Source organism: Toxotes jaculatrix, chromosome 11, assembly GCF_017976425.1.
Source record: "Toxotes jaculatrix isolate fToxJac2 chromosome 11, fToxJac2.pri, whole genome shotgun sequence".
Classification (NCBI taxonomy): domain Eukaryota; kingdom Metazoa; phylum Chordata; class Actinopteri; family Toxotidae; genus Toxotes; species Toxotes jaculatrix.
In genome coordinates this window covers 24,647,082-24,674,072 of record NC_054404.1, presented here as the reverse complement: position 1 = coordinate 24,674,072, position 26,991 = coordinate 24,647,082, and the positions used below count along the sequence as shown (strand labels likewise).

The window sequence follows — 26,991 nt, the reverse complement described above, 5'->3', positions numbered from 1 at the left end:
AAAGTGCAGGCAGTGCAACGATGGCAGTGTGTAACGCTTTTCCAAAGTAGTCACCAATTTCTTGAACCCTGGGTTGCTAACAGTGTTGATTGGGCTACACTACTGTTTGTGTTGTAGTAAAAGGTAGTGTGAGCTTCTACCTTTACGTCACAGGACATAATAAGTGCAACACGGGAGCAAGGCATACGGCACAATGATCATTTTATGTCAATTATCTGTTTTTCATTAATCGTGGGAAGCCAAAATCGAAATCGTAATAGAATTTCAATTAATCGCCCAGCCCCACTATCCATGTCGAAAAAATAAAAGACTGGAATCTCACTAATTATGGACTGGCTTTTGTTGCAGCTGGTTCTTTAATATGGATCTTTCATTATAGTCCAATTAGTCAAACATTTCTCTTTTTTAAATCAACTGGTTTCATTCTTCTTGGGCTTTGGACAGGATTTATAATTGCTCAACATTTAAGTAATATTGTATGAAACATTTTTTTAAAAGCATTAGCAGACATATACATATATGTATGCATTTACTGTGCCATAATGAAAAAAACACTTGTTAAATGACTTTGAATTATCTTGTCTTTAATAATTGTAAAATGGAGGAGGTGTAGTGTGTGTCAGTGTTGTCCAGCAGAGGGCAGCATATATGCACAATCATTAGTCTTCTGGTGGAGGTGAGGGGGGATGGACAGATCATCACCTCTTCAGTCACAGCTCGGTGGTGCGACCGTGGATGAGCTGCTGCTGCTGGCACAAGCTAACGATAACCACGGCTGACATGGTCTTTCACAATAAAACAGTTCCTCGTGGGCTAGCTAGCCAGTTTTAAGGAATGGGCTGTGCTGCAGGAGGAGGTTGACACTTACACACTTGGGTTTTGATTTCATAATGATGTGGAAAATTAAAAATAAAATACATTCAGTTATTTAACACAAAAAATGAAGTGTTAAATTCATATTTGTCCTTCTAACACATCCTTTGCAGAATAGTCCTTCACCAGAGTCCTGTCCGACTGTAGTTAGATGCCCTTAACATTCACTTTCAGTTTGGCTTTCCCTTTATTTGCAGCTCCATATACAAACATCTTCACACCCTCTGACGTACATAGTGTTTTTTTTCTAATCATTCCAACTTGGAGAGTAACCACTGAGAACTTGCTCATTGCTTTCCTCAGTTCAATCAGGAGTACAGTTTGTGTTCCGTTCCTTGGTCACACCGTACCCAAGCTGGATTTTAAACCTAGCTCTTCTAGTTGTAAAGTAACTGGCCAGCAATGATCCACTAAACTCAGCCCGTTCCACACGTCTGTGAAGTTTAAAATCTTCTTCTTTTCACTTTTTCAAGTGCTGATTTTTAAGTCCATCCTGGGCCAAAACCCGCGCCTAAGTTACATCTTAGGAGATCCTGGGATGGACTTCGTTCGTCGTTCCATGTGATTCTCAGTAACTGTTAGTCCAGTATCCACTGAAGCGCCTCTCGCTCAGCTGCAGCAGTGTGCACATGTAGCTCTGTCTGTACTCAATTCTAGAGAGGACATGATAACTTCAGGTCACTAAAGGTGGACCTCAGGCAGCCCAGCACCTCCCCCAGAGAAAAGAGCTTCCTGGTCCCTGCTGCCAGGGGCTTTCTGGACCCTCGGGACTGGCCCTCACTAAGTCAGCTGTCCTGGAAGGGGACAGGAGAGAAAATTAGACATCTGCTCACTATTTAAAAGCATCAAAACTAAGGCGGCGCTCCGACTGGCGAATGGCTCGGTCTGAAAAGAGCAGAGCCTTCCAAGTTCTTTAAAAGATTAAATGAGAACTGTAAAATATCCTGTGTCAGAATAATCAGTGGACACAAACTGAACTTCCTGGATCTTATGCCATGTCTTACAGGCACCTGAAAAAACATATTCCCACCAAAGCACCCCCCCATGCATGTTGATTTCTGTCTGCCCACCAGGAGGCCTCATAGAGGCGGTGTTTGTAGCAGTTTGACCAAATAGGACCTCACAGTCCTCATCAATGAATGGTGTTGTCTCAGTTTCCATGGAGATGGCTTGTTTTTAGTCTGACAGCACCATTCATTGATGAATGAAACTGATAGTAAGTGGACCTTGAGTTACAATTGTTTTGCCAAAGCTTCGTTTGCCCATGTCAAGACTGGACTTATACTCTCAAGTAACTGATTCCACCTCCACCACCTTTATTTCACCACACATCATCATTATTAAATACAATAGATTGATAAATAAAAAAGCAGTCTATTCCACTACCTCCCCTCTGAGTGTAATCCCGTTCTGTGCGAGCTCTCCTGAGAGGCCTGACTTCTCCCGAGACTCCAAGCTGCACCGTGACGAAACCCCCTGGTGCTGCCCGTCACTCTGATTTTCCCAAAAGGCAAAACCTTTATTTTTCGACGTCTTCCTGTGAGTCCTGTATTTCATTTTGGGGAAGGTATGGGAGCCGCCATCTGCAGCACCCCAGCTGTGTTCAGGCCACAGGGGCTCGGTCTGGGTGGCCTGACTGGTGGTGGCCCTCTGCAGGCGCACAGAGATTCTCTGGGCTGAGCCGGTCATCAGGGTGATGGACTGAGTGTCCAGGGCCGGACCTGCTGATGTGACGGCTGGGAACTCAAAGACCTCATCCTCATCTGAGGGAGGGACACACACACACACACACACACACACACACACACACACACACACACACACACACACAGAAGATTAGAACTAACTAATATTTATATGTATATGGTTTAATTAAGAGCAAAGCTGTCGTACATAAAAAACATCTTGTGTAAGTAAATATTAATTGAATGAAATACAAAGGTGCACAAAAGAAAACTACCCTGAGACAGGTTCTGTCTGGGTGACAGTGAATGCAACTGGGTGTAAAAGAAGTTGAGTAAGAGCTGCCTTTCTACAGTGGCTGAAAGAGCTCAAAGCACTGTAACTTAAGAAAACACTGGCAAAGAATATTTAACGTTAATTATAATGTTAATTACATTAACATTAACAAATTGATACAACAGAATCTGAGATATCATCTTTTTTTAATTCCATGCATTCCGCCTTCTTGTCAAAACCCAATGCCTACATTGCCCATAATGCAATTCAACTACAGACGGTTCGGTCCCTTGAGGAAGTTTAACAGACCTCACAGCTTTTTTTTTTTTTTTTTTTTTAAACTGATGCAGTGGTAGATCTGCATACAGACCCTGAGTGCAGTTCCTTTTATATTAATAAAAGGCTGATGTTGGTAGGTGGATAACCAATATTCAATAATACAGAACTCATGAGCTCAGAATGTGAAAAATAAAATAAAGACTGTGAGCAAATCTTTGAACGTTACCAATGAATGGCTGACATACGGTGGCTTGTTTAGCAACTGTGAGTGAAAATGACCTTTACAGGTGGGCACTGCAGGGCTGCTGGGCAGTGAGCTGTGGGTCAGTCTCGCAGGGGAAACGCTGCCCACAGAGCCGGAGCGGATAAGCTTCCTACAGGCCAGAACCAGCAGCTCCCGACACTGTTTGTGACAGTTAACGCCACAGTCTGCAAAGTGAGTAGAGACACCACAGGTTAGATTCAAGTGCTCCAGGCACACATACTGCAGAGTTCATTCTCACATTCATCTGCCAAAGAAGGAAAGTTCCTCTGCTCCCACTTTATGTCTCAGTTTAACATATACACATACAAGAAGAAGATTTTGGGTGAGGTAGGAGACATCCTGTGTCCACAGCAGTTAAATGACACAGGATTCATTTTATTTGCATGGTTTTCGATGAGAAGGAAGGAACAAATATGCTTTTCAGGATTTGTAAGTAGCTAACTGAGCCTTTTCTTGGTTGAAAACCATAAGAAACACAAATAATTAGGCAATGTTAAAGGTAAATGTTAAATATTAATGTTTGTTTTCTTAATATTTGAATGGCCTTCAGAGAAGACTCCAATGAAACCATACCTTTGCACTTGTAGCCCTGTTTGATGATTCCCCAGAGCTGCATGTCCAAAGATTGGGGTGGGGTAAGGAAAATACAGAAAGTAGCATTAGATAATGAAGAAGAGCAACATAAACATATTTTAAAAACAAACATGACTGGGTCACACACAGGACACAGTCCTCCACAACATGTCCTGTAATCCTGTCCTATATTAAGGACGGTGTCTCGCTCTGCCCACAGTCATTGCAGTCATTACACTACACTGTGGATTTTCAGTGCTAGCAGGAAAATGAAGGAGGCGGAAACTGCGACAGTGACAGGATGTTAGAGATACACACAAATCCAGCACAGTGTTCACAGAAGGTGGGCTTCAGGTACGTCATCTCCTGGAAGTTGTGGATGAATCCCGGTCCCATCTTACACTGGAGCAGTGGGTTAGCCCGAAGGAAATATGCAATCATTTCATCTTTACTGATCAATCCATCTCTGAGAGAAAGACAGAGAGGAAGGGAGATAAAGGAAAGAAGGCCCATCAGACAAACCACTGTTCTAATACACTGTAGATAATTATTTGAATATCTGTTAAAAACATTTCCCACACTCACTGATCTTTGTCCAAAACGCAGAAGGAGTCCAGGAAGGGAAAGTTAGCGGCAATGCTTTCAAAGTCCTCTTGAGAAATGTAGCCATCGTGGTCATGGTCATAATTCCTGAACACAGACTTCCAAAAGCCAAGACAAGACACAGATGACTCCAATGATATTTCATACACACTGCAAGATGTTTAACACCAGCAGTTGTTTCTCTGTAATCTGTTGTGTAATGTTGTCTACTTACATCTACCACCTTCCTGATGTGTTTATTGACTACACAGGGGTCTGGTTTGGTGGTGACACCGGAGGCCCAGTCCAACGGGGCTAGGGGCTTGCTGGGAGTCGTTGGAGAGGTAGGCTATGAAGAGTGATAGATATACATAGGACTTAGATGGACAAATTGTCTGTTCCACCACAAGCACAGATGCCCAACACTACAAATAGTTTCCTAGCACTAAAAGACACAACAGGTAAAATACCTGCATGTTGGGAAAGAGAAGTTTTATGATACAGCACAACAGGGTCTTTGGCTGATGAACACCTTTTAGCATAAATGTCAAGTTTGTGGAAACTGGGCAAACCATCCCAGCTGAAACTTACCAGTGATTTGGGGTTACGTGGTTCCCTTAACAATGACAGCTCATAAATCTCATCTTCTGTGTAATAAAGGTCTAAAGAAAGCTGAAGAACACAAAGATTATGGATAGAATTAGTTCCAAAATCCGTTTTTCAGTTGGCAATGGCACAGTAAACTTTTATTTAAAAGATTATTGAATATTTTGTGATAAAGCACCTGATATGTTTTGATTTTCTCTTTTGTATGAAAGAGATACGGTGCTCCTTCGCCATTAAATAAGTGCAATCCACAGAACACAAATCATAGAGCAGTTTTCAACCTGCAGTTTCTCAGCAAAATTTTGGAGGAAAAATAGCTCTGAGAAGTTAGAGTCAGACTTCTGAACAATGTTTAGAACTGAAACTAACTTCACAATTCTGTCTCAAGTACAGCTTTACACTGGGGCTGGTCTATAGTGTTGGACCCCTCTTAAATTTGTTCTCAGTTTAGCTAAACTGGGGGCCTCCTCTCTTCTTTATTTCTACATCCGACTTTGGCAGTTCCTCATTTGCCTTTTAGCTGTTTCAACATGTTACAGCTCTCAGTTTGAAATTTCAACTGTTAATAATGCTCAGTGAGATCAACAGATTATATCCAACAAGTGTTACCTTTTGTGATGAAAAGAATCCTTAAGGGGAAACTGCAGGCAGGCTCTGAGAACCCCTCTAGCATATAGTTGACTTGTCAAAACTCATTGAGCTGTATGGAGGTATTTCTTGAGCTCTTTTGATTGGGTGTTTTGGGTGTTTTAAGAGTGGAGTCTAGGTGACCCAAGTCCCCTTTGATTGACCATGGCACACCACGGTCAATCAAACCACACCCACAGTCCTAATGATGAACATTAGCTGAGTTTTAGGGTGTCACAAGTATAAATAAAGAGTTTTTTCTCCATACTTTGACCCTGAGTGCTGATGATTCCTTTATCTGTTTTGTAGACTTCAGTACCTAGGTAGGCACATTGGTAATCCCTCACCGTGAGCAGGTAGATGAGGTCCATGTTGGGCTCCACCTGTGCCGCTGCACTCTGTAACGACACCAGCTCATTGAAGGTCATATAGAGCTGATTCATCTTCACCAGGTTCACCTTATTACTGTTGTCAACCCAGTCGGGAAAGACCACGTGCACTGCAATGAGGTCCTTGAGGTGCACACCCAGGATGGGGATTTTAAAGCCCTGGCACTCGCTGAAGGCCTTTCGGTAGCAGGAGTAGTTGTTGCTGGAGGACACCAGCTCTGTCATCTCACTCCAGATCTGAAAGCAGGGAGTGGAGGATTTGGATAAGTGTGATGCCGAAACACAAATTAAAGGTAAAGGTAAAGGTAAAGCAGTTTATGAACACTGCATGCGGCTTTTGATACTGTGAACCACCAGACCTGCAGTGTTACCTGCAGAGGTTAAATTGGTCTGGAACAGTCTGGAACAACCTTCAGGCACCTTCAGGTTAATAAGTAAATAAATCTGATTGGCAGTTTTATGCATCATAATGTCAAGTGAGTTCATTTTTTTTGTGTGTGTGCAGCAGCCGGGCCTTCCTTCCAGCTGATGCCATCAAGATACTCGCTCAACATCACCCCACAGTCCCCACTCCCACACACATCCTTTTCCCATTCTCATCCCTCCCCTTCAGAGGCTGTCAAACCTGCCCTCCCACTATCTTTATTAGAAATAGCATCACTGCTGTTTGTGATTGTGTTTTTTAAATCACGTACTTAATCCACATATTTGTCACTTGAGTCTAGAGCGAGAGAGACAAGCACACACACACACACACACAGAGAGGCAGGAGTGAACTGCTACTGCTTCACAATGAAGTTTTAGCCTCATCCAAGGCTTTAGTGGCAGGTAATAATGATGATGAAGGAGGCTCCAGCTCTGCACTATTACCCGGTGATGCATTCTTACACTGTAGGAACGCATGTGTGAATATACATGAAAGTGCAGTAAACGTATGGTATTGCCTCACCTTCACAACTTCTGGAGCCAGATACGACTGAGTCTCCTTGAGTCGAGATATAGAGCTGTGGCTCAGTCCCCCCACCACCGCCATCAGAGTGTTGAAGTTCTGCAGCTGCAGAAGTTTCTGAAGAAAGAAAGAAAGAAAGAGACAGAGAGTGACACTGTGTTATGATCAGCCTTGGATTTACCTCTGTGCTTTTTTTTTTTTGGTTCAATTTAAAGCTCTGTGTTACCTTCAAGTGTATGTTTTTTGAGACTATGTATGCCAGTCACTTTTGTTATTAAATGATTTTTGTCATTCATCAGAGAGCCTTGTGTATCTGCATTTGGGTCCTCTCCCTGTGTGTTCCTGGGTATACAACCCACAATACATTGAAATGTTCACTTTTCCTTCTTTACTGCTGGTCCAATCAAACACATTTTGTGCCGGCTGTTAGAAAAGATTCCAGCTGGAGAGATGAAAGATCTAAATGGCCCGTTCATGGTTACTAGCTGTTACAGCCCTGAGGCCATTGTCCTAGTACATTCTGCTAATGATATTTATGTACTGTTATCTATACATCCATTTTCTATACCACTTATCCTCTTAAGGGTCACAGACGGGCTGGAGCCAATCACAGCTGACCTTGGGCAAGAGGTAGGGTACACCTATGAACGGGTCTCCAGTCTGTCACAGGCCTGACATATAGAGACAAACAACAATTCATACTCACATTCACACCTATGGACAATTTAGAGTCACCAATTCCCATCATACTTTACTTTATATTTTGAACTTTTACTAAAGTAAAATTTTAAATACATTACTTAGATATTTCTTATGTTTCTCAACTGTTTGGTACAGTAAAAGACCTGAGTATGTCTTCTATAACTTAGTACATTCAGCTTTTTGATGGATTAGTATCTGTTATATGAAGCTCAATCCATTTCTGATGCTCTGAGTAAACCAACTGCCCAATACAGCATCAAACTATATTAAAACAATGTTCATGTTCCCTAAAGCAAAGCATCCTGAGCAAGTGAACTATGGAGTGCACAAACTACACTACAACAGCAGCATAGAGGCAACCTGCTCAAAAACATATGTGTTTATTCACAGATATTACACAAAATATAAAACATGAGGGAACAATGTGGGATCATACTCAGCACCAGGGGGATGCTCAGCACAGAATGGATCAGGACTTTGGGTCAGAAAGACAGTGACTGTGACAGGTGTTGCTGCTCTGTAAGATCAAAACCTTCTCAGCTGCTGTAGCAACACATGGTTAAGTATGTTTTTTTCTTGCCAAGAGATCAATACTCTTGTGTCTGTACACTGAATATGGGGCTGGGCCATAGTTAGCTTAACAGTGGAAGAATGCTAGCCATCTGAGGTCCTCCTTGAAAACACTGAAGATGGACATGCATTGCATGAGAGTGCCTCGTCCATGTCTTACTTGAGCCACATGGATGTATTTGGTGATGACCTCTGCACGGGTTTGAGGTGTTAGCTTGCTCAGCACCATGAGCTGGACCCACTGCGAGACTCCGTTGAACAACGCGATGGAGCGCTCCAGAGTCGGGTTGTCTACCAGGCAGCCATGGATCACGTAGCTCTGGTAATCGGTGAACTGGGGACAAAAGGCAATATTCAGATGTCAATTTACAGTCTAATCTATAGGTGTTTATATGGTCATTAAGTCCTGCTAACAATAATCTGACTTTAATACACTACTCTTAATGGTGTATAGAAGTCATGTTTTGAGGGCAATGATATAGATAAAGCCTTCCAAAGTAGAAGGCAACGTTTTTTGGATTTCATGGCTGTGTTGGATTTTGAAATATTTTCTATACAAAGCTGCTGTTTTGACCTGACAGTGGTGCTTGAGGGAAGTGGAAGATTCAAAATGGACTGAGGGAATTAATTAAATTTTCATTTAAATTTTGGGAACAGTAGATGTTAATTTCATCTAAATTCATCAGTATAATTGAGTTATTTTCAACACTTTCTTGCTCTGGTTACTCATCTAAAGCATTTTTGTCCTGTTTTGAGAGACTGATGTTATGAATGTGTGTTAATGTCTCAGCCACCTGTAGTCTGTTCATAATAAAAGCCCTGTTAAGAGATGAAGGGTTGTGTTACCTGAAACGCTAGAGAATTTTTAATGTGAAAGGAAGTGTTACAGGAAGTGTTGAGTTTGTAGTTTCAGTAACTTGAATAGGGGGAACTGGAGCAGATGAAAACAAGGCTTCATACTAAAATATGACTTATAATATTTATCAATCAAAGGAACATATTACATATAAATAGAGATACTTTATATATATATATATAATATTGAATATGCTGATACATCAACATGTATTAGTCTCATCATTGTTCTATAACCTTTAGGACCATTTGTTCCTTATATTAGCCTATGCATAGGCTGTGCACAACATTTCTTTGAGCTATATGTTAGTGTAAAGTCCATCATCTGCCTGCAAGTCCACGAGTGTCTGTGCGGACCCTGTGCAGACATTCACATGCAGCCAAGACTTTCGTTTTTTTCCGACAATTATTGGAAAGCATAGCTGTTTGCAGACGTACCGATATCCTCCGGATAGACTTGAACTCTAGGAAGGTGAGGTGTTCAGCCAGCTCCATGGGCTCCAGATGGTCAAACAGCAGCGAGGCCTTGCCTTTCTTAGCCTGCTTCTTCCTCTGGGTCAGCTTACGCATCCAGTCGTATGATGGGCTATAAGGAGAGCAATTTATAAACAAACAGCACAAGTAATGTGTCACAATGCTATGAGTTTTAACCGTAGACAAACAGCTAAATCACAAGTATGGTCATTTAACTTATTTTGTAGCTGCAAATCAAGAAAAAATGTGCTTATGTTTTACCTCTCATTCACGATCATTCATCATTTAGATACTTTAGGATCAGGATTTTTGTTCAAGGTTAAAATTGGAATTGGGATTACATTGATTTTTGGATGAGGACCAATGTTTAATTCTTGGCACCATTAATATCTATATATAAACCAGTATACTCGCCAATAATGATCCTGTCATTAGTTTCTACAGTTGTATCTGCATGCATTTGATAACTTACATGGTGGAGATGTCTATGAGTTTGAATTGCTCCTCACAGCCGAGCTGAGCAGCCACATCTCTGAACTCTTCTGTTATCCTGATCAGACCCAGGTCCAGGTTGAACTCTGCGGGGAACGTCACGATCCAGTACCTGAACACACACGTTCACGTTTACAATTTTTTGCAGCAAACATTTTGACTCTGAAAAGATTGTGATATAATGAAAGTGAAGCCAGAGAATAAAAACATTTCAGATTTTTTTTCCATTCAACCAGACAATGACCTTGTAATGACCTCGTGACCTGTATTGTGGTGGTTGTGGTGTGTGAAGTTCCCTACAGCTTGTTTCCCATTTAAATTTCACAACTTGAAATTGTGGTATGTTGCGAGCCTTTGTGAGAGTGAAGACTAACTGTGGCCTCTGATTTTCAAGTGTGAAACCTTTCAAGTGTGAAGTTAGCCTTGGCTTTTCTTCTTTTTCTTTTTGTTAAGGTTTTTTTTTTCAGATGCCAAATATCCCAGTGTGAAAAGTTTTACAGTGTTGGGATGGATGAATGCATATCAAGGACCTTACCTCATTAAATAACATATCTTCAGTCTGGTCCTCTGGCAGCTGTCGCCTTTGCAGTCACGGTACGTGGGGTTGAGTTAAGGCCTTTTTTTTTTTTTTTTACAACATCTGATAAACAATTACACTGCAATGCATCATAAATCAGCACATTAAGACAATAATTAATTCCATTAAAATTTAAAATTTCTGTCATCACCACAGTTGATCTCTCCTTGGTTCTTGACAGCTGTTCTTTAAATGTCACATTCATCCTGTGAGTCTCTCTTTAAGACCTATTGTGTAACACATCAATTCCCCATCACCACCATGACTCCAGGATTCTGGGTGATTCAGCTGGGAGGCGTGACCTTCCTCCAGGTGGGCTTTACTCCACCACCACCATCATACTCCAAGGAATCCTGTGCCATCTCCTTTTGTTTTGGTTTGAGGCTTTATGGGGGTATGTTTCACATCGACTGAACTGTGAGTTCATAGTGTTTGTTGAAGGAGAAAAAGCTGTTGCTGCAAATTGAATAACACCAAGGGCATTCATTCAGGACAGGATCAATACTGCTCATTTTACCGTGACATACTCAGCTTTCCACAGCAAGAGGCAACTCTATCATCACTGAAAGGGAGTGATTAGAAATTCCATTAAGAAAATAAAAGATGTAGGTTGGATTTCCTTTAAGGCATCAGTCTACAGTGAGTTGAATCAAGTCTTTAACCAGCTGAAAAACAATAGCCTGTAGTATTTTAACGTGTGCTGTTGTGTAACCATTGTAGTTCCCGGAGTGTTCTGCCAGATGGGATATATCATGAGTAGTTTTCCTGCCAGCTCTGAGGACGTAACATACCAGCGATGCATGAGCAGTAAGCTCCGAGGAAGCAGGTTGGCCTGCAGCTCCCCATTGTCATCTGTTGAAGAGAAGCCAACATGTTATTTCCTGACTCATCATAAAGGATAAGTCTGATGAAATTCTTTTTTTTTTTTTTTTTTTATATTGTTAATAAATCTTACAAAAGCCCCAAACTATCAGCACATTGATCCTACGGAACAAGTATTGTCTGATTTATTGTGTGTTTTTGTTTTGTGCCATAGAGCTCCAATGTTGTCCAAACACACACACACATACTCGCAAGCAAATAGTTTAATTATGTCAGCTACCACTTTGTCATTAATGATCCCCTATTACATGTGACTGGGCACAACTATGGCAAGTATGGTGGGTCAAAGCTGAACTACAAAGTTTGCTTCTAAACTGAGATGGATGTTTACAAAGAACAGTTTCAGTAACATTTACTCTAGCCTGCGTTGTCTCCAAAGAATTTTGACAGGAAATTGGTTCAATATGTGCATGATTGTCTGTCCTGTGTTTCTTGCCCCATTTGACTTATTTGAAGTGATGGTGTTTGCCTTCACAGCATTTCCTTTGTTGAGTACACTGATACTCAATTCAGATTAATTGAACAAATGGCAATGAACCAATGAAATAAAAACAAAAGCTGAAATAATCCCTAGTTTTCTTTTAACGCTTAAAACAGAAAAATGTTCACTGACACTGATGAAGGCTGCATACTCTCTCGTTCTTTTTGGCCATGTGGTACTCACCAAATGCTTGAATGCATTCATTTAAGAGAGAATCCAGAGACGCTGCCTTTCCCAATGTGGATGATCCCATAGTGCCAAGCTGGAGGAAGGTCAGAGGACAGCACTTCCTGTTCACGGCTGTGGACCACTCAGGATTTTCTTGGAAGCAGAACAGAGACAGTCATCAGTCAGAGCAAGAGTGCATTTCATGGGATAAAACAAGTGGTCTGACATTTCTATGCACAACAAGGACATTTCCACCCATGAAAAGCCATTTGTATCCTAAATGCTGCAGTTTGTATCATCAGGTTGAATGTTATACACTTGGTGATGACATTTTTACCCATGACAGTAATGTTTTAACAAACCACAGAGACATTTGTACACGTGCAGGGATATTCATTAACCCCAACAATAATAGTGATACTAGCAACAAAGACATTTCTATGGGGATGACTTGACATTTTTAATACAATTTAACATTACACAACCAAAGCTAAAAATCCAAACACAGATGGGCCTTTCTTGTCTGAGCCACATGATGGGCTATTCGTTGAAGCTATAAGCCATAAAACCAAAACAATGGGACAAAAGAGGCTAAAAAGCTCAGAGGAGCTGAAGGACACCCGTGTGTGAGATGTGTGTGTGTAATGTGCATGTGTGACCATTTTTTATTTAGACTATAGGAAATCCACACATGGTCAAGATAGTAGTTTAATTGTAATGTTTTGGGGGAATGGGTTGTTGGGACTGGTTTTCTGTGTGACAGTAAGGCCATGAATGGAGACAAACAATTTTACAATAATTAACAGATCCCTGAGAGTGGGGCCTTTTGTGACTCCTTACTTGAGAAACTATGGGGAAATCAAATCCTCCATCTTTATTGTCCCACAGTGTTAAATCATGGGATGTGAATGGTAATAATATATCATTTGAATCTAGTTCCCACAGACTAACGGAGATAGCTTTCAGATGGGTGCTGAGGTGGTCAGTAGATCAGATTTATTGGATGAGACAAAGGATAACCATCTGTTTTCCACTGACTCTTAAATTAAGATTCTTGAACTTGAGTAAAGATTCTCTAAAACAAAAAGATTTATTAAGATTTCTCTTGAAAAAACAAAACTCAGAAAATATATTTAATGTAAAATGGTAGGTTGCATTATCACATTTCTCTACAAGGAAAAAGTTGTATTCTACAAGACAGCACAAGGGAAAGTGGATGTTAGACAGCCTTAACATGCTTCTCTACTAAAAAGATGCATCTTTTCTCAGAACGTTTTACTGCTAATTCAAAAAAATAAGACAATTTTGCTATCAGATCCCAAATGACTCACTGGCATTCCAGCGGCACAATAATTGGGAATGGAAATTAGCATTGGGTAAATAGGCTGTGGCTATTCCATACTCTCTCACAGGAACTGTAGAGAGGAAATCAAGTCTTCATCTTTACTGTCCAGCAGCATTAAACCATGGGACACAGGTAGTAGTAGAAGTTCCCACAGACCAATGGAAACAGCCAACAGACAGACAGGAGCTGAGGTGGTCAGCAGGTCATAGGGTGTGAATCTGTATTGGAAAGCAAACAGTCAGGAAGGTGTTCATCCCTGGAGACTGTCCTGCACAATTTCCCTCCTGTCTGAAGAATAATGAACACAACTACAACTGCAACACATGGTGAGTATTAATAACAAATCTATTTGAGAGAACTATCACAAGTTAGGGAACATATTTGTTTGCTAAATGTTTCTTATTGCATTATTATATTTGTACATTATGTCGTGGGTCAATTTGTTGCATTAATTTAGCCTCCAGTACAACTGTGAGGAACCTTGGAGTTATTTTTGATCAGGATTTGTCCTTTAACTCACATATAAAACAAGTCTCTAGGACCGCCTTCTTTCACCTGCGCAATATCAGTAAGATTAGGAACATTCTGTTGCAGAGTGATGCTGAAAAATTAGTCCATGCTTTTGTTACTTCTAGGCTGGACTACTGTAATTCCCTATTATCAGGATGTCCATTTAACTCTCTAAAAAGCATCCAGCTGATCCAAAATGCTGCAGCGAGAGTACTGACTGGAATTAGCAAGAGAGATCATATTACTCCTGTACTAACTTCTCTTCATTGGCTTCCTGTAAAATCCAGAATTGATTTTAAAATCCTGCTCCTTACATATAAGGCCCTCAATGGCCAGGCTCCTTCATATCTCAAAGAGCTGATAGTACCATATCATCCCAACAGATTGCTTCGTTCCCAGAATGCAGGTTTGCTTATGGTTCGGGGGCCCAACCCATGAGATAATTAATAGGAGAGAAAAAGAAAAACACAGTTCTAATATACAATTTCTTTACTTTTCTCTAATTTTTTTTTTTTTTTTTTTTTAGTATTGCTTGTCCAAGAAGGGTTGAATTAAGGACAGCTGGACTTGGTTGTAGATACTTGAAGAAACCTCTCATTGAAGAAGTTTCTTCAATTCTGACTGACTGGTGGGAAGTCCCGGGTATTTACCCTCTGTTAAGTCTGCAGAAAAGGCCACTGATATCACTTGATTCATTAGAGATCCTCGCTGTTGTGACCACAGTCATTAGAGTCATTGGAGTCATCTGAGGCCAAGTGTAAACGACAGTTGTTTGAGATTTTTGGAGTCACATGAGGCCAAGTGTGAATGTTTGGTGAATCCCCCGGGGAGGGATGAAAGGACAGCATTGTATAGGTGGGGGATAAGTGGTGTCGTAGACCTCCTCTTCTGTTAAGGGATGATTTCTCTAATTTGTTTACTTTCTCTATTTTACGCTTGGTCTTATGAGACTCCAACAACAAGTCAGGAGCACTAACTAACCAAGTGACATCTATAGCCTTGATAACAATCTCACAGAGGGTGATGCCTGGGGCTTCCCACCAGTCAGTCAGAACTGAAGAAGCCTCTTGGATGATAGGCGAAACGTCTTCAGCCGTCTTCAACGTCTACAACCAAGTCCTGTTGTCCTTGATTCAACCACACTTGGTTGATAATCATGACCTGGATGACTGAGAATCTTCACAGACATTTTAATGTTGGTTCCTTTTATGCCTTTAGGGTCTCTTGCAGATATTGAATGTAAACATGTCAGATGTCTTTATTCAAATAACTAAAAGATCACAAAAAGAAAGGTTGAGAGACACCAGGTTAATTTTTAACACTCAGTCTACGTGCTTAATTTCAGAATCTTCTCCTTTGTGTTTATGTAAAATCTTGCGCCACTTCTGTCAAAAGTGAGGAATGGTGACCTCCGACCCTTGTTTTCTTCTTGTGTATAACAACATACTTAGCTCAGAACCCTGAGTCGTTCACCAGCGTCTTAAAATATAAATAGTGATAGTGAATTACTTTCTACAGTTGCAGTTATCGTGTTCATGAAATGGCAAAAACATAAAAAACTAATTAGAAAGTCAAGAATTTGGAGCAGTCCATGGATGCTTGAGACAGTTTCTCCCTTTATCCTTCAATCAGAGCAGTTCCATCAATCAGAAGAGCTTGTTTCACCTCTAATAAAGAGAGAAAGACAGAACTTCATTGGATGAACAGCTGAAGACAGCACTGCCCTTCTTGGAGACAGGTAAGCTCTAGCCCATAGATACTGAAAAAAACATACACTGTATTATGTATTACCATTCCCTGTATACGCCACACACCGAGGGTGGCGTATACGGGGAGAATGATTACCTTCCTCAGAACCCTCCCCAGCGAAGCTAGTGGCAGATTTAACAACATCAAATTAAGAACGGTTTTGAACTTTCCTCCTCCTCAACTCGTGGCTGATTATGGGTTATATTTACGTGGGTGTGATGAGAAGTGTAGATGACTTGTTACAAAAGGCCTTCTCACAAGTGAGACGCGGTACAGCTGGAGTTGACAGGCATGCATCTGCGTAGTAATGTCTCAACTGTCTTACATGGGTGACGCCGACACCGATCTGTCTGGTTCTGAGAAAGTGCTGTTTCACCTTGAACAATCCAGCTGGTCTGTTATAATGGACAGCAAACTAGTTGCAAAAGTTTTGCCTAAAGATTAGTCTGTGGGTGGACACTGATAAAAACAAAATGACAAAATTCATGTGGTGTACATACCATCCTTTCTCATAGATTGTTCACTGTGAACCCACTTCAGTAGTGTGTTTAAATTAAACAGGGTCTAATTAATCTCGCAAATTCAGGGAAAAGAAAGACGTCCCACACAATGCTCCTCCTCAACATCAAACACAACACAATCAAACTAACTTTTGTTAAAGCATTGTCTGTTTTAATCTTTGTATAAACACATTCTCTCACACGTCATTTCTAACTATGTAGAGCAGGACACGAGACCGAACACCCTGAAACAGCTTTCAGTTTTTCTGTTTCATAGTATTACCCAGTATGTTCACCAGCTAGTTTCTAACGTGCTGAGGCTGGAAGATGCTAAAATTGCTTCATCAAACAAACTATGACTACAAAGTTTGTAGCCATTCTCTGTGGGTTTGTCACTATAAGCAACCCCTTTCACATTACACATTACATAATCACACATAAGTCCTTTCATCTGTGTCAGCAAACCCATTACAACGTGACTTTGTCGTTGTAAAATCTGATCATCAGTCACTGGCTACTGCAGTTTTCAGTTACACGAACTGTGACCTTTGTCTTGTTAAAGCTCCACCCTGTCATTTTCTCAGCTTCAGCCAATCACATCATATTGTATCAGCATTCAGCTGGCTAACCAAAATAGAAGGCAAAAGGACTGCTGCTGACATACTTTACAGGGCAACTTGTTGATCCTCCCAGCAAATAAAGCAGTCTCTGTTGCACAATCACACGCTTGTGAATGATCCCTCTCTGTATTTATTCAAGCCGTTGTGGAAGAACTATTCAGATCCTTTGATCCTTAGAGCAGTACAACTCAGTAAAAATGCTCCACTACAAGTTACTGTCCTACATTTAAAGTGTTAGTCCAGCACATGTATTATTAGCTAAATGTATTTGTCCATGCAACGTTGAAGAGGCAAGACAGCCAAGGCAACCCAGCATTGTCCAAAGCCTTCAGCATCTCAACAAGAAGCTCACCCACACCTGGCGTCTTGCCACTGAAGAGCTTCTTAACTACCTTTAGAGACCTCTGCCAGAGAAATGAGTGAGGCTTCCCCCCCCCCAAGTCTCCAAACTCTGCCTCCTCCTGAGGGGACATGTTGACGTGTTCCTTTGACCTCACTCAGGCTCCTAGACTGTTGGAACTGTAACATCCTACAACTCTAACTATGACAAATTACAGTTCTAGAATGTTTGGCTTCAACTGAAGAATGTTAAATGGCATTGAAATTTCCAATTGCACCACCAGGTGACCATCGGCTGACCCCTCTCTGCCATCACCCGAATGGCCAAGACATATAAGATAAGACTTGACCCCCGGAAGGAAATTAAGTAATGATGATAGCTATACAACATGTGCTATACATAATATATACTAAGTTGATGTAAAACGTTTGATACCCGTATGTTCATGTTCATGTTTTTGCGTTTCCATGCAATATTTTTTGGCATTCCACCAACCCACAGGGGCAGTTAATGTGTTGGTCAGTTAATGCTGTGGATATGGCTAAAGTTGCTGTGCTGTGACTACACTAAACTGCTCCATCCAACATCAGCAGAGAAAGCCTATTTAAGCCACACTGGATTTGCATCCATGGTGCTTCTGTCTGGTATGAGAGAGACATGGTCATGACAACCAAAGCACAACCATGTCTATAGCCAGCCACCGTGTCACAGCAACAGCAATGACCAAAGCTCTGTCCATGGCTATGGTCACGATGTGTCAACCAGCCTGAGCAGCAGTCTCTGAGAGAGCTATGTTGACTGTGCTCCGGTTCAGCTGTCCGCCAGTCCTGTGATCATAACAAGCAGCAGCAGCAGCAGCAGGCTACTACATACCAATGGCAATGCAAAATATTATGTCATAATACAGCTCAGTCTTTTTTTTTTATGGATCAGAGGCGATGCAAAAAGAAAGAAGGAAGAAAAAAAATGCAATGTGCTTCTTTCAGGGGCTGCTCTGTAGCTCACAAACATCTCTTTCAACCAGAAACACGCAGAAGTGTACATGGGTTCAAGATGCAAGACTCCACTGTACTACTATGGCAGAAATATAACTTGATACATATATGCCATTCTATAGATTTATATATGTGTTTTGCTGCATAATGCTTCAAGAACATTAAAGACACAGTAGAAAAACAATTCAATTTAGACAACTTAATATGAACGTATTAAAGGATAGGTTCACAGTTTTTGAGGTCTATCTTTTAATAGTAGTTGGGTGCCTGTATAAACTGCGAGGGAATTTGTATGGGCATGTCATGTTCATATTGGCCATGAAAAGAGCCTTAAAGAATTTTCAATGCAAGTAACGAACAGAGGACAAAATCCACAGTCCTCATTCTGTGCAAAAAAAAACAAAAAAAAGAGAAGAAAAATCCACAGGTTATCTAAAGTTAATACGAGGCTTCAGCAGTCTTAGTTGCTGAGCTGCACAGAAGGGTCAATAACACAAAGAGGGAATTTTGTACTCAGAAGACTGAAACTTTGGAAGATATTCACCTGATTTGTCTCATGCAGATTGTTGGAGCCTCATATTAGCTTCAGATAAACTTTGGAATGTAGGAATGGTTACAGCAAGCTAGACCTGTTGCAGTGTAATTAGAAATACAGTTATTACAGTGGTACAAACTCTGTTGGAAATTGTGGCAGATTCCATCTCAACAATCAATCGGTTCACTGTATTACTGACTAAAGGTCCATAGTATTGTATCAGTGAGCAATTACATGGTTGTTAATACAGATGATCTATTTTTTATTAACTGCTCATTGTACACCAGAGTGTAGCTGGAGGATTTTGTAGAATATTCTCTGAAAATACAGTATATAAATATTGCAGTGAGGCGGCTATGATGATAAATATAAAAAGGCACCTTCTAACTGGCCAAGGACATAAGAAGTAGGGTGACACTGACAGTGTCATATGTCATATCAAGTGGGTCTGTTTTTACTTCTTCCCTAGTTAAAATACATTTTACATCAATTTTATTCATAGAGCGCAATTCAATATACTCAATGATGCCTTACGCAAGAAAAAGAAAAGAAAAATGCCAAACAGTATCAAACACACTACAAGTGTAAGAACAAACGTTATGTTAATGACAGGCCTTGCTGGATGTTTTTAAGGGGATTTGTTTCTATGGCGACATTGCCATGGAGAAGCTACTGTTTACATCATTTTGTAATCCTTGTTTAGCCATGTGACATGAATAGGAGCACACTGGTCTGTAAATGAATAGCCAAAGTCAGGGTTTTGGCCTTTTTTTTGGCATGTGACCTTGTTTAAAGGTACTATAATTAGCATGACCCCCAGAAATAAGAGTTCACTCAGCCAAATCACATGGGATAGGTTGTTGTATTGGGCTAAACTCAGAATATAGGTGAATGCTGGAGCTTTGAAATGTCGTAAGTAAGCACTGGCCTAGCTTCAGGGTGAGTGGTGTCCATAGCCTTGCAGCTATAGAATGAGCAGAGTACTGACGGTACATCACCATGACTCAAAGGGTGTATTAGATATGTGTTGCAGTGAAAGGAGTGTGTCATGTGAGCGTAGCAGCGGACTCAAGGGCTGCCTGAAGTAGCTCACAGGCTTGGCTTCGTTTGTCATGTGAATGTGAGTATGGCATACTATTGGACCATGTCTCCAGCAGCATAGAGAGACATGTCCAAATAGATTTTCCATCCATCCTTTTCTACAACTGCTGGTTTTTTTTTTTTTTTGAGCAGGGTCATAAGAGGCTACAGCTTCTTGTCCGCACTTGTCAGATACATCTGTTCGTTGACCTACACTCTACAGATTGACATCGGTAACCATCAGAGGCGATGAAAACATCCTCCGCAAGTCATTGTTCAAGAAAACAAAAAATGATCAGTCAGCATTGTCCCTCACTGTAAACAAGAGGACAACAAAACATAAAACCTTGAAATGTAGGATTTGCCTTGGCGTGTTATTTCAGATCATGACTTCTACTTGCCGTTGTCCCAGAGGACAATCAGGACACTGATTTTGGTGGTCCTCTGTCCTTTACTCTTGCACCCGTATTAGGCAAACTTACAGAAAAATAACAACTGGATTTTCCGTTACATTTGGTGTGGACATGTTAATTACTAAACCATTTCCATCCTAAAGCAGTAGATTTGACCTGTTGGCCTCTTCTTTTCTGAGGAGACATAAAATCCAGAAAGTTCTCTTTGTGAGTGGCTGCACTCTCCCACGATGCTGGACCCTGGCCTCCTCACAGCATTTGTTTGTAGAGAGCTCAGTTACATTATTTAACCAAATTTCACACTCTCTCTCCCTCTCTCCCTCTCTCTCTCTCTTCATTCTGTTAGGTGCACTCTAACCAGTCTATCACAAGACTAACACAAACATATTCACACCCGCAGTCACACCCAGGGGTAATTTACAGTCTCCATGGTTTTCATGTGTGGGAGGAAACCAGAGCCCAAAGAGGAAACCCACACAGAAATTCAGAAAGCCCCCCCCCGAGCCACACAATATTTCATAACAGACTACATCAGCAGTGATTGCTTGTTTCCATCACATATTTCAATCAAGTAAAATTTCTTGAGTTATCAACAAAGCTGAGTTCTTTTTCTTGCTCCCTGATCGGAACAGACTTTGACTTGTCTTGGCTGTGACATAACAGCCTCTGAAGTGAATGCGATTTAGAAGCAGGCCACCGCTTAGGTCAAAGTATAAATCAAACGTCAAACAAATGCAGTGGTAAAAAGTAAAATGACAGAGTAAGGACATAAAATCTGCACATTACAAGCGAGGGCTCTTAATGCTACGGACCGTGTGACGTAGACACACATCACAGACAACAAACGGGCCATTCTGAAACTTTCAAAGTCTTCCCTTTGACGTTCTCTGTGCAGACATCACGCTGCTCTCACGGTGTGGCGAACATTAATGCATTATATGTCAGTTGCTACAGGATACACACACTAACGATAGAGTTCTTACGTTCCTCTTCCTTTTGATTTCACAGCTCGGACGTGCATGTTACAGTCAGCTGTGCCCTTTAGCATGACTTGTGCTTTTCTGACTCCACAATGGGTCAACTGTGTCTGCGCCTCTGGTTTGCTGATGCGTCATTGTGCGCTTATGCATAGTCCAGTGCCATACACTGCTCGTAGGTACACACACACACACACACACACAGATGCACATCCACAAATGCAAAGACATACACCTGCACACAGGTTCACTACACTGTTCTTAAAAGTCCTGACTCACATTAAGTTTAACAGTCAGAGACACAACTGTAATATAATGTTGATGACCTGTACTTCGTACCACACACAGACTGCATCACTGCCCCACACGGACTCAACACTAGCTTTAATTACACTAAATGAAGCCACAGCAGAAAAATAAATGACTTTCCATAAGGCAGCAACCGACCTCTAGAAACTGGCAAATATAAATGTCATACAAACTACACAACCTGTACTTAACAAACAAGTCAGATCCCTTACCCCCTGTACAGCATGTCAGCAGCGATCCATGTTAAATATCAGTCCTCTCAGTGAGATAAGTAGTGGAACTGCTGTTGAATGCTGCAGGCTGCTACTGGCTGTCAAGCAGAGACTCCCATGGTGGAGAGCATACTACGCTATGACCTCCTCCTCCTCCTTCTCCTCCTCTTCTTGTTGGTAAACACAGCCGCCTAGAGCAGCAGCAGTCCTGCCAGTTCTGCCATGTGACCCACACACACACAAGCACACACACACACACACACACACACACACACACACACACACACACACACACACACACACACACACACACACACACACGTGTTTCAATCCTAACTTGGACACTTGGAGAGGAGGAACAAAAGAACAACACAAATTGAATGATAGAAATATCTGATTAAAGTAAAACTGATGACCCAATCAGTATTTTCTTTAACTTAACTATAACTTAATACATTAATCGTTTAGATCAGTGTTAATTCATGTGTCAAAGGTCACTTTATACATTTCAATGAACCCCCACACACCCACAAGTCGTAACCCACACTATTAGAGAAGCTGCGCACAGCATTTTAGACACCATGCTATCATGCAGACTACGTTGTTACGCCCTTTTTGTTTTACCTGTTAAAATATTTAAAGGTCTGGACACTTGGGGGCAGAAGAACAATCTGGAAATGAGTTTTCATTCTCCCTATATGAGAGAAATCAGTTCCTGTTAGGAACAGGAACGTGGATCCACTATTTTCATGCAATTATCCAACATTATTCGTGAGCAAGTTTGATAATGACTGGATTTTTTTTTTCTCATCTTAAATCATCATCTTATAATAAGACATCTGACTTTAGCTGTATTGCATTTCTGCATTTCAGGTGGAATTTTTTTGTTAGGAAGACAGTCTAAAACTTTGAGCATCGCTCTCAGAGGGAGTGCGAGTGAAAGCAGACACACTGATCAGGTCAGGAGTGAGGAATGAACGTGATGTTCAGAGCTGCCTAGACAGGCTGGGCTGTAGACTACTGCTGCAGACAGATGTTACAGCGACCTTGGGTTCAGACAGCTGGCAGGACGGCTTAAGATGACCTTACTGTGTGTGTGTGTGTGTGTGTGTGAGAGAGAGAGAGAGAGTGTATTCACAGCCACTCATATGTCCTGTTTCATCAGTAAGAACACAGCCTCCACAGCCATAGTCAGAGTTTGGTGACTCCCACCTGCTGTCCCTCATTAGCTGTAAACAAGACAAGCAATGAAGTGACACTGTATGAAATGACGTACAGTTTCTATTTAACTCCTGTGTTCTCCTTCATCTTTTAATCTGGCTTTTTGCAGCAGTTTTACATTTGATCATCCTCAAAAAAAAAAAAAAGGCATCTGAATCATTGGAGGTAAGACAAAGCCAAATTCTGTGTTCCTAGAAATAAAAACACCAGACCAGCCACTTCACTTTGAGAACAGTTTCATCTCTATAAGGCAAATTCATTTTTATAGACAATGTGAACATCAATGTAGGTCTACAGGATCTCTTTGGTCACCACTGAACTATCTCCTCAACTACTGGATGAAGTCTACTGACCATGGTGAACAGCTCCCTCACATGTCCCATTAATGAAAAAATAATTTCAGTTTTCTCTGTTTCCAGGGTCTTGGTACACTGCTATGTTTAAAAAAAAAAAAATCCAGTTAACTACAGCCCTTTTCTCCTTGCAGGATGGAGATTATGAGTCATTTCTGAACATATTTCATCCAAATGGGATGGGTTCAAATGTCTATAAATGCATACATAAGAGAGGTGGATCTATTAGAAAATGAATCGATAAGTCTAACGACAGAAAATGAATCGACAACAGTCTTGACAGTTATTTAATGAAATCATTTATCAAGCAAAAGTGTCCTGGTCGTAGCTTTTGAGATGATTTGGAGATTTTCTGCTTTTCTCTGTTTTAAACTGAATCTCTTTATGATTCAGAAGGACAGAAAGAACCGATGTGGGAAAAAGTCTGTTTTCTGTCATTTTATAAGCTCAACAAAAAATCCGAACCCCCCCCCCCCCCCCCCAAAAAAAAGAGACACATTATTCGTTAATGACAATAATTTTTAGTTGCAGTATAAGTTGATATGTTGTCTCTCTGGACATGACTTAGCAAAGCTGGCAAAGCTCAAGGCACTGCTACCAGCACATGGTATACAGTTTAATACTTTCTAACAAAATACATTTCTGGAGCCTCTTTTCATATAAGATATAAATCCTGTGAGAGATTTGAGGGGCAGAGTTTTGAGGGGCAAGGCATCATATAACCTGCAATATGCATAAAGCAGGCTGTATGAAGGCACTGTGAATACTTCAAAGACTTTTTTGACTGTAAAGGCACATGTCTCAGCTTTCATTCAGCTGTCACTGTTCAAAACACAAACAATGAAGAGCACTGAAAACACAGAACAGCCATGGAAAAGTATGAGAAGCACTGGATTAAAGCCAGGGTTTAGTTTCAGCTTGTGTGGATCGCTATTTTGGATCATCACACCCAGAGCAGTAAATCAGTCGCAGTGAGGAAACAAGTAGGGTGGTCTGATGCAGTGGAACGATGTCGTAATGTGAATGATTTTGAGTGTATTATCACTCTTTTAGGTAAGATGTGTCTTTTAACATTGTGTTAGAGTTCGAATGATCCTGCGACACAACTTCCTGTGCACAATCAATGACAGAGCAGTGTGTACTCTACCCTTTTGACTCTCTTTTCGAAAGTTACTTGACATTCTGCAAGGTCAGGACGCTTTGTTGTATGTTTGCATCTCACAAAGATAAAGATGCACACACAGGACACTCATGTGCAGGCAGTAAATTATAAAAAAAAATAAAATAAAAACAAACCTGTGTGTTCCACTTTTGTTTGGGCTCCATAGATTTAAATGTATTCTACACTCACTCAACACTCTGAAAGAGCACTGATCCACGGGCTGATGTACTGATGTACAATTACTGCCTCTTCATCTGAGGACACTTGTTTTTAACAGAACACTCCAGAACACTAGGATGCAAAACAAAACCAAAAAAAAAAAAAAAAAAAGAAAAGGAAAAAAACACCTCATTACCGAAGGATGGGGTGAGAGGACTGCCTGTTTTTAACAATCTAAAGACTTTTTCCACACTGAAAAATCTAAAATATAAACATAGTTTTTATTTTCTGCTGAAATATTTAACTAAAGAAGCCGGTAACTGATTATAAAACCAAGCAGGAAAGTCTTTATCGATGGTGGTGTGATGATGGTCTGCTCCTTAGAGACCAGTTATGGGAGTTATGGGAGGTGTTGGCTCTCTGTCTTTATCCCTGCATTATTGTTGCTGCCATTATTGAAAAATCGTTTGTGCTGTTTATAATAACAACAACAGTGTATAATGTATAATTAATACAACAGTGAATTCTTCACACATTTACTCATCATTTCCATTCATTTTTAATAATTGTTTAATAATTGTATAAAATGGCAATGTGGAAACAGTAAGAATGAGCACCAGGAGCAGATAAAGAGCCAGATCTTTTTCCCCAACACACAACTACTTTAGGTTTTTAGGTAGCTCAGAGTACTGGGTTAAGCTTAGGAAAAGATCTTGGTCATGGTTTAAAAATTGCTATTTACCAAAAATATTGTTGATTTTTGGGCAATTCTGCAAAGCTCTAGGTTATGTTCAGCGTTAAATTTTTTTTAAAACTCTACTGCTACAGTATCTAATGTGCTGTCATGGTTGGGAAAAGATTGTTGAGTGCAACAATGTACGATGAAATTTTGGTAAATGTTAGTTGCAGCTCTGTAACAGGACATGAGCTTTGATCTCCTTCATGAAGCGACGTGACACACCACACACCCAGCACCGTGACCTCCATATACTTCATCCAGTGTACTGGTTCCTAAAATTTTTTACTGATTTTCTTTTAATTCAGTTAAGATTTGCACTACATTTGGATGGAAGCCTAGCTACAGCGGCCCTGCAGCAGCCTGTGAGGGATTTATTTCTTAGACCACAGGTGGCTGCGCTCTGGACAAACCGCAGCAGGTAGTTGTTATTATGAATAAAGGGAATTTGGTTGATAAATTCATAGGGTGCAGAGTCAGATTACCACCAGTCTATTCTGGGCTGTTTCTCAGGTGACAACCAATGAAGTAATTATGCTAATTCGATGTTGCATGTGTCGGTTGCGCGGCTCCAGTGGATTGTGTTGGAAGAGAGGTACTTTTTTTCTATGTTCTACAAAAGCTGTCCACATTTAAACCTGTAAAACCGAGACAAACGCATTAAAGACGTTTGGTGATTAAAAAACATTTTGTTTGAATTCAAATTGAATCCATCAGTCCAACAAACTGTGTCAGTGCAGAATACCAAACCAAAGTGAGAAAAGCCAAGTTCTACACGTGTTAAACCATAAAGACGGACCTTGAATCATTTGGAATTAAAACACACAGTAAAGTACATTTTCAGCTCCCTAGATATGATCAACATTGAAACTCACAGGTGATTGAATTGTCTCTAAATTTTCCATGGTTTCGTAGAAGGTGTGCTTCTGTGTTATAGAAGCGCGCAGCTTCTATAACACAGACTAGTTTAGCAGTGACACTGAATCAGTAAGGCCAAATCTCCCTCATGTTTTCTAACAGGAAGAAACAACAGTGTGTTGCCAATGTCTGACAATAAACACACCGTCCATTCGAATGGACACTCCATTTTCAGTTCATATTCCAGCAGATATCAGGAAGGCTTACAGAGCAGTGCAGGTGCTGATGATGGATGAGAGCAATGGATTTTGAATGCTACTGTTCCATTCAAACACAGTGCAGCTTACCTCATCGGAGACTTCCAGTCTGCTGAGGTCTACTAGCAGCCCACGTGGACCCACCTTTTAAACATGCTCGTGTATAGATCCACCTTTTTGTCTTTTCAAATCCACATCAAAACCCGAGTCCACCTGGATCCACAAGACTGCTGCTAAACCAGGCATAGCTTGTCCAGTCTTCAGCGCCGGATCGAAATATTTCCCAACATTTTGTTTAGATGGCCCCTCTTTCTTTCTGAAGCCCTTTGTCTGTCTCAGCCAGATACACCACTGCTG

General features: G+C 40.8%; 1 protein-coding gene across 3 annotated transcripts; it reads right to left on the bottom strand.

The window, feature by feature from the left end:
- Window positions 1–26: 26 nt before the first annotated feature.
- Window positions 27–26,991, bottom strand: rasgrp3 (RAS guanyl releasing protein 3 (calcium and DAG-regulated)). Of its 3 annotated transcripts, XM_041049146.1 has the most exons (18): window positions 16,166–16,180; window positions 13,714–13,866; window positions 12,319–12,456; window positions 11,522–11,624; window positions 10,731–10,793; window positions 10,176–10,307; window positions 9,668–9,815; window positions 8,535–8,708; window positions 7,103–7,219; window positions 6,112–6,390; window positions 5,123–5,203; window positions 4,767–4,880; window positions 4,535–4,650; window positions 4,268–4,415; window positions 3,950–3,986; window positions 3,391–3,540; window positions 2,260–2,636; window positions 27–1,667 (listed from the first exon to the last, which is right to left on the bottom strand). In XM_041049146.1, exons 3-18 carry the CDS (start codon window positions 12,386–12,388, stop codon window positions 1,659–1,661), a joined length of 2,118 nt encoding a protein of 705 aa, XP_040905080.1. In that variant the 5' UTR covers window positions 12,389–12,456; window positions 13,714–13,866; window positions 16,166–16,180; the 3' UTR covers window positions 27–1,658. The 3 variants fall into 3 exon arrangements, with proteins under 3 accessions (XP_040905080.1, XP_040905078.1, XP_040905079.1); XM_041049144.1 differs by lacking the exons at window positions 13,714–13,866; window positions 16,166–16,180 and adding an exon at window positions 26,725–26,991; XM_041049145.1 differs by lacking the exons at window positions 13,714–13,866; window positions 16,166–16,180 and adding an exon at window positions 21,889–22,005.

Coding starts and splice junctions, on each gene's coding strand:
- rasgrp3 (XM_041049144.1), bottom strand. CDS start 12,388: ATGGGATCATCCACATTGGGAAAGGCAGCGTCTCTGGATTCTCTCTTA. Junction 8,709..9,667: donor AGTCTATCCGGAGGATATCG/GTACGTCTGCAA, acceptor TTTTGTCCCCAG/TTCACCGATTACCAGAGCTA. Junction 2,637..3,390: donor TGCAGTGCCCACCTGTAAAG/GTCATTTTCACT, acceptor TCCCTCCCTCAG/ATGAGGATGAGGTCTTTGAG.